General features: G+C 48.3%; 1 protein-coding gene and 1 long non-coding RNA gene across 3 annotated transcripts in view; one reads left to right on the top strand and one right to left on the bottom strand.

The window, feature by feature from the left end:
• Positions 1 to 1,668, bottom strand: part of LOC118009974 — a 25,892-nt gene extending 24,224 nt beyond the window's left edge. The window contains exon 1 of the long non-coding RNA XR_004679064.1: positions 1,336 to 1,668. This is a non-coding gene — a long non-coding RNA (uncharacterized LOC118009974). The remainder of the gene's footprint in view (positions 1 to 1,335) is intronic.
• Positions 1 to 6,314, top strand: part of PLPBP (pyridoxal phosphate binding protein) — an 18,081-nt gene extending 11,767 nt beyond the window's left edge. Inside the window, exons 5-8 of one of the 2 annotated variants that reach the window (XM_035004054.1) lie at positions 1,357 to 1,491; positions 3,162 to 3,304; positions 3,749 to 3,847; positions 4,931 to 6,314. In XM_035004054.1, coding sequence (XP_034859945.1) covers positions 1,357 to 1,491; positions 3,162 to 3,304; positions 3,749 to 3,847; positions 4,931 to 5,062 — 509 coding nt within the window. In that variant the 3' untranslated portion in view covers positions 5,063 to 6,314. The remainder of the gene's footprint in view (positions 1 to 1,356; positions 1,492 to 3,161; positions 3,305 to 3,748; positions 3,848 to 4,930) is intronic. The other variant, XM_035004055.1, reaches the window with a different exon arrangement.
• Positions 6,315 to 10,280: the final 3,966 nt, after the last annotated feature.

Here is a 10,280-nt window from a genome sequence, read left to right as displayed (position 1 = left end):
AGGGGGAGAGGGAGAGGGAGAAGCAGGCTTCCCACCAAGCAGGGAGCTCGATGTGGGGCTCGATCCCAGGACCCTAGGATCATGACCTGAGCCGAAGGCAGACACTTAACGACTGAGCCACCCAGGCGCCCCTTTTAAATACATATTTTTTCAAGTGAAGTAGCCTGAGCTCAAATTCAGCATTAAGAATATGGAGTCATGGGACACCTGGATGGCTCAGTCGGTTGAGCGTCTGCCTTCGGCTCAGGTCATGATCCCAGGGTCCCACATCAGGCTCCTTGCTCAGCAGGGAACCTGCTTCTCTCTCTGCCTGCTGCTCCCCCTGCTTGTGCTTTCTTGGTCTCTCTCTTTCCCTCTCACACATACATAAATAAATAAATGAAAAATCTTAAAAAAAAAAAAAAAAGAATATGGAGTCATGGGGCTCCTGGGTGGCTCAGATGGTTAAGCATCTGCCTTTGACTCAGGTCATGATCTTAGGGTCCTGGGATGAAGCTCCATGTTGGGCTCCCTGCTCAGCAGGGAGTCTGCTTGCCCCTCTCCTCTTGCCCCTCCCCCCCCAACTCTCACTCTCTCTCTCTCAAACAAATAAAATCTTTTTAAAAATAGGAGTTTGCCATCATTTAAATCACAGCTCTAATATTTGTTAGTTTTGTAAACTTGAATAAACTTTATCCTTTCTTTCTGAGCCTCAGTTTCCCTATCTGTAAGGTGGAGGTAATAATAGTGCTTCATGAACCATGGTAAAGATGAAAAAGCAGTAAAATTGCCTGTTTGACAAGAGCAAGCTGCTCATGTTGCTGATGTGTTTGTTGTTATGTATCTGAGGCAAGAGTGATGATACCTCATGTCACATGCTTCTTTGGAAAAGGAGATGGTTTTGATGACGTCAGCATCTCCCTTAGCTGTCATTCTGATATCCTTGCTGAATCAGAGCACCCCCGTCCCACAGTTTAAGAACATGGCGTTTTCATGCCAGGGAAGCACTTTGGCCTCCATAGTTATCCTTTTTTTATGGTCATCTTGACCCAGTTCTCACAGTGTGAACTGAGATGTAGTCCCATCGAGCCTGCTCTTGGGAATCTGCACAATTTCCAGCCCTCTTGAATGCGTGTGCCACCTGGTTGCAGTAGACACTATTTCCCTGATTGGTCCTTTCTGATGAGATAGCAGTGGGCCGACATTCAAACTGACATCTAGTAAAACCGTCACATAAGTCTGAACAGAACTGATACTTCACTGTCTTGTCTTTTTCTGGGAAATAGTTCTTCCATCCACCAAGTCAAAAAGATTGGTTGTATGTTGCTTGCTGCAGTAGGGTGAGTGAAGAATTACCTTGCCTCTTTCTTGTTACAGCTGTCCCCAATCTCTTCATGCTGGAAACAGTGGATTCTGTGAAGTTGGCAGACAAAGTGAACAGTTCGTGGCAGAAAAAAGGTTCTCCTGAAAGGTTAAAGGTTATGGTCCAGGTTAACACCAGTGGAGAGGAGAGTAAGTGACGCGACCTGAATTGTAGATTTTTCTTCCTTTAGGATGGTTGAAGGTCAGGAAGAATGGCAGGCCTAAGTATCTGATAGCTAAGGTTCTAGAAGGAAATCACAGACCTTTAAGTAAGCTGTTTTCTGTAGGATCTAGATGGCACAATGACATCTAAGCCAGTCCATGTATAATTCTTTCATACATTGTGGTTTGGTAATTCTTAATTTTTTGGTGGCCCAGAATAGGAAAGTCAGGAAGGGGGACTGTAACTGATCTCCTGAAAATTCCTAGAAGTCCATCACTCCTGAAAGAGATGGCATAGTTACATGTGTAACACTCAGGTGTTAAAAAAATTACTTAGTGTTACATTGGGAGAGAATAGAAGAAAGTCACCAGTTAATGAATATCTTTAAGGGGCTTGGGTTGACAGGGTAACCTAGTGAACAGAGCAGGAGCTTTGAAATCAGAGCTCAGATTTGAGCCCCCACACTTCCCAGCATTGTAACCTCGGGCAAGTTACCTGAGCTCTCTGTACCTCAGTTTCCTTGGCAGACAGTGATAATCATAATGGTGCCTACGTCAGAGGGTGTTGTGAGGATTGAAAGTGGTAATATGGGCAGAGCTGTTGGCAGGCAACCCTGTACATCTTACTTGTTAGCACTTGTTAAGAGTAAGTGTTCACAGACCAGTCATTTGCTTACGACCAGCAGAACCCCAGTATTCACCAAACTGTAACATGAAGGAACACAGTGCAGGCTGTTTTCCAGATAGACCCTCAGGCCAGGTGTCCTGACTTTAAATCTCAGTTGCGTAGTTTCTAGTTGTGTGACCTTGGACAAAGTACTGAGCCTCCCTATGCCTCAGTTTCCTCATTTTTAGAGTGGAGATAGAAAGAGTACTTACTGCATCGTTATTATATTAAGTGAAAAGCTCTTAGGACTTGGCACATGTGCCTGACACGTAAGTGTTCTGTAAATTGTAACAATTATTATTTCTACATGCACCTAGATTATATAATACGTTATCAATACAGGTACATCTGAAATTAACTCCAGGTTGAGTCTGTGACATCATTTCTTCTTGATAATTAGCTATAATTTGCTGTAACTAAAGATTAAAGAGAACATTCATAGCATCTCCATTTGATAAATGAGGGAAAGAGAATATCCATATTGCTTATAACTGCATAGCAAATAATCATTTGCAGCAGATTCCTCCTCCAGTTAATTAGCAAGTTCCATTAAATTTTACAGATACATAGTGAACACTGTGATGTATACTTTATTTTAAAATGTTTACAGTTCTCTAATAAATTAATGAAACTATAGACGTACCAGAGCTAGGAAAAGAACTCTCTGCTGAGTCTGGCATTTTGACAATATGAGTCTTCTTGGTGTCCCAAGAAAAGCAGTGTTTTTTTCTCTTCCCTCTGCTCTAGCTGTTCTCAGCTCAGATCACTGAGATTCAGATGATTATTGCTCATTTCATAACCAGAAGGGAAGCAACATAGACAAAGACCTCAAAAATAAAGTTACTCCTTAGGACTTGAGGATACATTTCTTTCAAGAAGTCCTCTAGCCCGAAAGTCACCTCCTTTGTTATAAGGAAGGGATGAAAATGAAGCCTTTCTCTGGCTACTTCTAACATGTTGGTACAAGTGTCTTCTGTTCCTTTTTGTGAAGGTAAACACGGCCTTCTGCCTTCAGAGACAGTAGCCGTGGTGGAACACATAAATGCCAACTGCCCCAGCCTGGAATTCGTGGGGCTGATGACCATAGGAAGCTTTGGCCATGATTTCAGTCAAGGACCAAATCCGGACTTCCAGGTACTGGGGGCCAAGGATGGGGCCGGGGGCGCGGATTGCTCGCATGCTAAGGAAGCATCTTAGCGAAATGCTGTCACAGGACTGGCTGTCATAATAAACTTCAGAGACATCCCAGACATTGCCTCGGGGTTATAGCCGTCTTCTGAACTCTTCTCATAAGGAAAGGAGAAAATAGGTTTCCAAAACCCCACAGACCTTTCTCAACCCCACTTGAACCTGGCTAAAACACGAGTTCTTTTCTTCCTTTTCCAATGGCTGATCGTTTTTTTTTTGAAAGTAGGAGCATTTGCTAAAAAAAAAACTCACTAACTTCTGGAAATTTTGACAGGCCTTGAAACCACGAGGAATCAATAATCTTTGGCAGAGGTCTTCAGATCCAGCCACTTTCAGGCATCCTTAGAGAAGGCAGGAGTTAAATAAATGTCACACTTGTCTTTCTGTCAGGTGTTACTGTCCCTCCGAGAGGAGCTGTGTAAAAAGCTGAACATCCCCACTGAGCAGGTTGAGCTGAGCATGGGCATGTCCATGGACTTCCAACATGCAGTGAGTGTCCTCCTGGGGGCCCTTATCTGCCTCAAGGGGAGGGTCCAAAAGGCCACAGCAGGAAGCGGTTTTTGCCAGAGAAATCTTTGAAAATGCCTCATTGTAGCAATAGGGCCCCAAATCACAGTGGTTCTCAACTGTTCCAGCATCCCCCACCCCCTTCTCTTTTGAAATGAAATGTATAGAAATTATAGCCTGACACATAACTTTTTAAAACTCAATATAATTCCCTAAGTGGATTCTAAAGAACTAAGAAGGGATGCCTGGTTGGCCCAGTCGGTAGAGCACGCGACTCTTGATCTCGGGGTCGTGAGGTCAAGCCCCACGGTGGATATAGAGATTACTTAAAAATAAAAAAATTAAACTAATTTTTTTAAATGTTTTATTTATTTATTCATGAGAGTCAGAGAGGCAGAGGCAGAGGCAGAGGGAGAAGCAGGCTCCCCGCCGAGCAGGGAGCCCGATGCGGGACTTGATCCCAGGACCCTGGGATCATGACCTGAGCCGAAGGCAGATGCTCAACCATCTGAACCACCCAGGTGCCCCTAAACTATCATTTTTTTAAGGTTATTTATCATATATGCTTTTCTGGAAATAACTTGACATCAAGTGCTAAAAATCAAAATACAAACTTCACCGTGCATCCAGTAGTTGCATTCTTAGAAAGTCACATAAATCAGAACAGTGCAAAAATACTTTGTTTATAAGTACGATGGCATTTGATCCTGTGCTCAAACAATCAGGAGGAGGTTTTTTCACCTGCCTAATCATGGAGCATTAGGAAGGGCCGGGGGCTGTGAGACCTCTCCATTGTGCCACCGCGTCTCAGTCACACAGCGTGACCTCTCATATCCCCGGCCCCAGATAAGCGGCGGTCGTCTTCCCTAATCATGGTGACGGCCAGGGACACGCGTACCGATTTCTCAGACACACCCAAGGTTAACCACTGCCCCGTGGCCCTCTTCAGCTGCCTTATCGTCGCCCTTCGTAGAAGGCCCTCTAGAGCCACAGTGACTAACACAGCTTCCGCGGTCGCTGCCTTATTTCAGCTCGGGCCCCGGTACTCTCTCTTCTTTCCCGCAGATTGAAGCGGGATCTACGAATGTCCGAGTAGGAAGCACCATTTTTGGAGAGCGAGATTACTCCAAGAAACCTGCCCTGGACAAGTCGGCAGCCGACCTGAAGGCGCCGGTGGAGGTGGCACAGGGACACTGAGGCCAGGGCCCGTCCAGGAGGACGAGCTCTGCACTCAGCTGGACTTCCCTCTTGATGGTCCCTGTGTCACAGCCACAGCCACAGCCGTGCTCTCCTTGTGACCTGCAGAGAGCGTGCTGATGATGACGTGTGTTGATGGAAGGCATCTGTACTTAGGGTCTGACCCAAGAAGTTCGCTTCAGGTAGTGGCTGTGGATTGGAGCTGAGAGATCAGACATTTCCGCAGAATGGATGTAAGTCAGCAGCCAGGGATTGAGTTCCGTTTCCAGTCCTGCCCGGGAATACCAAGCAGCCCATGAATGCCTGCCCCAGGTTAAAATGTGGCCACTGATGCCTATAATCACCAAACTGAGAGGGATTCACGTTTGTCGTCCCCTTTCATGGAAAATTATCGTAGGACAGACCCCTCCTGAGTAACTGTCTTTGCTGCTCTGGAGCGAGGCGATTGCAGCCCCCATTTCCCACCCCGCCCAGTAGATATTCCTCTCTGCTCTGGACCGGCAATACGCATACCTTCAGGAACGGGCTCAAGGCAGTGCTCCAGACCCAAATCGGGGCTCCTGAGAGTTTATGGCACTCGCCACCGTGTGGTATTGACCCTGAAAATGACAGAGGTAACGTAAATGGGTTTGGACCTTTCTAACATCCTCCTCTAGAGACAGGTCTTTGAGCTTTTTCCCCTTGGGCTCTCCAGTGAGGAGAATTGAATGCTGTGATGTCTTCACCACCATAATCCTCTTAATGGTAATTTCTTTTCAAAGACCTGTGAATCTCATCGCTTCCCAGAAATTCCTTCAAAGCCAGTTCAGGCTCACACGTTCGATGAGGCCTGGCTTTGAGGTTCCCGCCCATGCAGAGCATTTTCCAGGCACATCTGTAGCCTCCCCTCCCCTGCTATCCTGATAAGGCAGAATTTTACAACTTCTTGGTTGTTAATAAAGTAGCAAGGTCTTCAAAAACCAGAAAGCACAATTCTCAAATATTCATAACAGGTGACTTCGGTCCGCATTGTTTATTTTCTGGATATTTTTTTCCTTATTTTTTCAAGCCCTGGTCTTTAATTTCATGAAATAACTTTCAGAACCTGTTGTTGCTGCTGAATGTAATTTTGTAAAACTTAAAACCATGATGATTCCTGTATTCTTTCAGTCAGAGCTATAAAATGATGTTTCAGAGTGTGTTAAATAAAAATGTGAGTTTGAATTATACCACCTGTGCCAATTACAAAGCAATTAAAAGATTTATTTTTTAAGACCTGGTGTAATGAGTGAGTCTAACAGGAGCGGGGCGTCGGGGCCGACGGGAAGCAGCTGTGCCCATCGCTTGACACCGTGCCAGCCCGGCTTTAGCGGAGGACTTCCCCTGGGTCAGAGATGCAGCCAGAGCCACACCGTAGATGAGAGAGGAATTCTGAACTTCTAAAGGCAAGAAAATGAAATCCAGCCTTTCAGGAATTATGAAGGAAAGAGGTTACCTCTTGCCGCAAGAACCTCTATTTTAAGTGGCCTCTAGGTGGCGACATGGGCTAAGCTTGGGGCAAGCACTGGGGCTCCACCGGCCGCAAATTTCCTGGGAGGGGCCCCCCTCACCCTGAGTCTCACCCCTTCAGGGGGCAGGAAAGGAGGCCAAAGAGAACATGATTTTTCCAAGTGACAGGGCTGACTCTTGCAAAGCCACTAGGTTCTTCCAGATATCTCATTTTGCTAACTGGACTAGGGGTCCAAGGGGGGCTGCAGAACACTTTGGGAAAGGTGACCTGGTCTAAGCTTTTTAATAAAGAACTCTGGATTGTGCCTTGAGATTGAGAACAATGAAGGAGGCAAGCCAGGGGAGGCTGAGTCAAAACCAGATAAGAAAAGGAAACTAAAGTAGGTCTGTCCAGTGTACCCACAGCAGGCCAGGACCTTTGGCAGAGAGAAAAGCGAGCAAAACGGTGACTTTGATTTGGGTACACGTGATAGGCAGCAGGTCCGAATCCTCCCAGATTTTCATCAGATCGGTGATAGCATCCACAGCAAGTTTCCTGAGTCACAACAGCATGCTGTTCTGGGACAGACCCACCATGCGGCCTAGCATTCTCTCCCTGCCCCCAGCCCGGGCCCTTGTCTGCCTGGTGTCAGCCTCAGAAGGTTCTGATGCTCAAAGGCTCCCGATAATCCAGCAAGGCTTTGTCCTTGCAAACTTCCTCAGAGATTCCAACCATTACATCTCTTAAGTACTCAAATTAACTCTCCCCCCTCCCTTTTTTAAATTCCGGGCCCATAAAGCACTCTCCCCTATATTCTCTCATTTTGCCCTCACAAGAGCTGACAGGATAATTTCGGTGACATGGTGTCCCAGAGAAGATCCTGTTCTCCTTTTCTGAGGTCCCAGTGGGTTGGTGGCAGAACGAGAAATAAGCTCAAGGCTCTTCATTCCTGGTCCAGAAGTTCACTACACCACACCGGTATCTTCTGTTGTCTCGGGCTTATAACAATCAGTAAGTGGCATATTCTTAGATTTATAGGTTTAAAGTTAAGAGAAGCATATTACCATAAAAGAAGTGTATGTTTTTAGTCTATTGTAATTGTTGAGAACTGACACATCTTTAATGCAGAACAAACTTTGAAACCTCAGGCCCTGGGGATGAGCAGGGAGGAGAGAATTAAGCCCAGCCTGAGTGGAATTAGCCTCCCCCTTCTGTCATCCTGTTTCCCTAACACACACATTCCTCCCCCGGATTCAAACTATCCCACAGGCTGCGAGGCCCCGATCATGCAGAGCTGTGCCCTTTTCCCCCCAGAGCCAGACTGACAGACGATTCTGTTCCCCACGGCTACAGGGGAGAAATGAGGTCAAATGGGACGTTCGTAAAACCCAAGACACCCCTGTCTTTCTGAAAGGAAGCGGCCCTGTGCTTTCCCCCAAAGCTCTGGACAGGAACGACGCGCCCACCAATTTGAAGGGCTGCGCTAAGAGGGGGTGTCGCCAGCCGTGCAATTGGAACCGATTTGCTCTGGGAACTGTGACCGTCTTTACCATGAAATCATTTGAATGCTATTACATCAGCCTCATGACTAAGGGCAAAAGAATCCAAACTGTCCACCGAGAAGCTTTACTAATCTGCCCTCTCTCCCCTCAAGAAGCACATAGGTGAAGAAAACGGCTTCCAGGACGCCTGGGTGGCTCAGTCGTGAAGCGTCTGCCTTAGGCTCAAGTCATGATCCCAGGGTCCTGGAATCGAGCCCCACATCGGGCTCCCCGCTCAGCGAGAGGCCTGCTTCTCCCTCTCCCACTCCCCCTGCTTGTGTTCCCTCTCTGGCTGTGTCTCTCTGTCAGATAAATAAATAAAATCTTAAAAAAAAAAAAGAAAGAAAGAAAACGGCTTCCTTTCCCACAGAGTCTGCATCACCGGGCATCCGCCGTAGCTGTGTGGGGTTGGGTGGCTAGTCACAGCGTAGGGGACCCCTAACCTTCAGCTCCTCTCCTAAAACCCCTTCAAGGGCCCAAGGGACCTCAGAGCTAACACTCCTTTCCCCGTGAAGTCCAGCACAGATGAGCTGAAATGGAATATGCTAGGGACAAAGGGGAGGGGGCTTTGGGCACCTTTCTTGTATTTAAGACGTTTTCCGAGCTCACAAAGGAGCAGAAGCCACCCCTTGGGGGCCTGCGTGTCTTCAATCTGGGGCTCCGGGGGCTCCCCACGCACTCCCTGCCACACCCGTGCCCCAGCCCAGCTCCCCGGCTCTCGGGCTCCAGAGCAAAGCCTGACCCAGCTGCCAATCTCCCAAATAAGATCAATGTGTGACCTTACTCACCAGCTGTACTGAAGAAACTAGCATAAACTAGGCCCAACTTTGAAGCCAAGAAGGGAAGATGAGAAGTTGGGAGAGAGAGAGAAAGAGGGGGGATAACTTGGCTGGACTTGAAAGGTGTCTTGTCTGTCTGTTCCCCATTAGGCGCAACTCTCTTGCAATCTGCAGCCTCGACATAATTCTCTTGACCAGAAACTCTCCAGAGAGATAGTGTCAGAAGGAAAAACAAACAGAATAGCATCTGACAGCAAAGTCACTTAAAACCCTATTTGGGGGAGGGAGGGGAGAAAAGAGATGTCAGCACGGCGGGGGGTGGGGGGCGGGGGGGGGGAAGGCACTCCACAGTGGGCCACGTGTGGAGACGCACTTACCCTGGGATGGGACAAGGACAGGACAGGGAGCCCAGGCAAGGGCAGCCCAGGAAGCGAAGCTCCCAAGTCCTCTGCCCCACGAGCCCCCCTCGCAGCTGAGGTACACTCTGTCTGGCTTTCTCACTGTGCACTCAACACCAAAACCCACAGTGCTGGGCTCTCTACTGAATCCCCCAAGAGGGATTCAGAAGGACTGTCTTAGGGAAAAAAAAAGGGTCCCCTGTCCTCACTTTCCCATTGCTGACCAGCCCCCAGCAGCAGCAGAAGGCCGAGGACCTAGCTCTCCCCGTAAGCTGGCAGCCAGGTCCCCAGGCAGCAAAGACCCTTCTCCCCAAGACCCTTTGAACTGCCTTTGAGCCAAGTCTCCTAGGGTTGGGGAAGGCAGCCCCTCATCCCCCGGGTCTGCAGGAGCCCAGAGGGTAAGGACCAGGGGGCGGGGGATACCGGGGATACAGGCCAGGAGAGGGCACAGTTCTGGGCTCAAGTTTCTGGGGCCGGCGTCCTGTTAGAGGAGAAAACTTTTTTTTAAGGGAAGAAAAACTAATCAGAAGAAAGAAGCAAGAGCTTTCCCCCGCCTTTCGGACTTGTTTATGACTAGGATATCTGATTGCAGCAGAGGAAGCAGGCACCAAGAGCTAGGTTTTTATTGGCCATGAGCAAGAGGAATTCAGGGTTTGCCTCTGATTTGGCTTTCCCAGAACATGCAGCCCCGAAAAGAGAGTGCTCGCTGCTTTCAGGGAGTAGCTCGGTGCTCCGGGGCCCCCAGAACTCCCACTTTCTGCAGCTTTGACTAGAATTCCCTTTGGAGGATGAGGGCGGAGCAAGGGGCCCCCGCGTGGAAGGTGGCCTCAGAAACGCTTTGGAGAGCAAAATAGGGGACAAAAGTTAAGAAGTTCGGAGACCGGCCCCAGGGGGGCGCCAGTGAGGCTGTGCTCACCGCCCCCCGCCCTTTCCGCGTGGGGACCCCGAGGAGGGCAGGCCTGGTTTGGATGAAAGAGCACTGTCTCTAGCTGACAGAGCCAGGCGGGCTGCAGTCGCAGGGCCCGGCCTGAT

This window comes from Mirounga leonina, unplaced genomic scaffold (genome assembly GCF_011800145.1).
Source record: "Mirounga leonina isolate KUSES-001 unplaced genomic scaffold, KU_Mleo_1.0 Mir_128, whole genome shotgun sequence".
In the NCBI taxonomy this organism is placed as follows: Eukaryota; Metazoa; Chordata; class Mammalia; order Carnivora; family Phocidae; genus Mirounga; species Mirounga leonina.
This window is presented reverse-complemented; position numbering and strand designations above follow the sequence as displayed.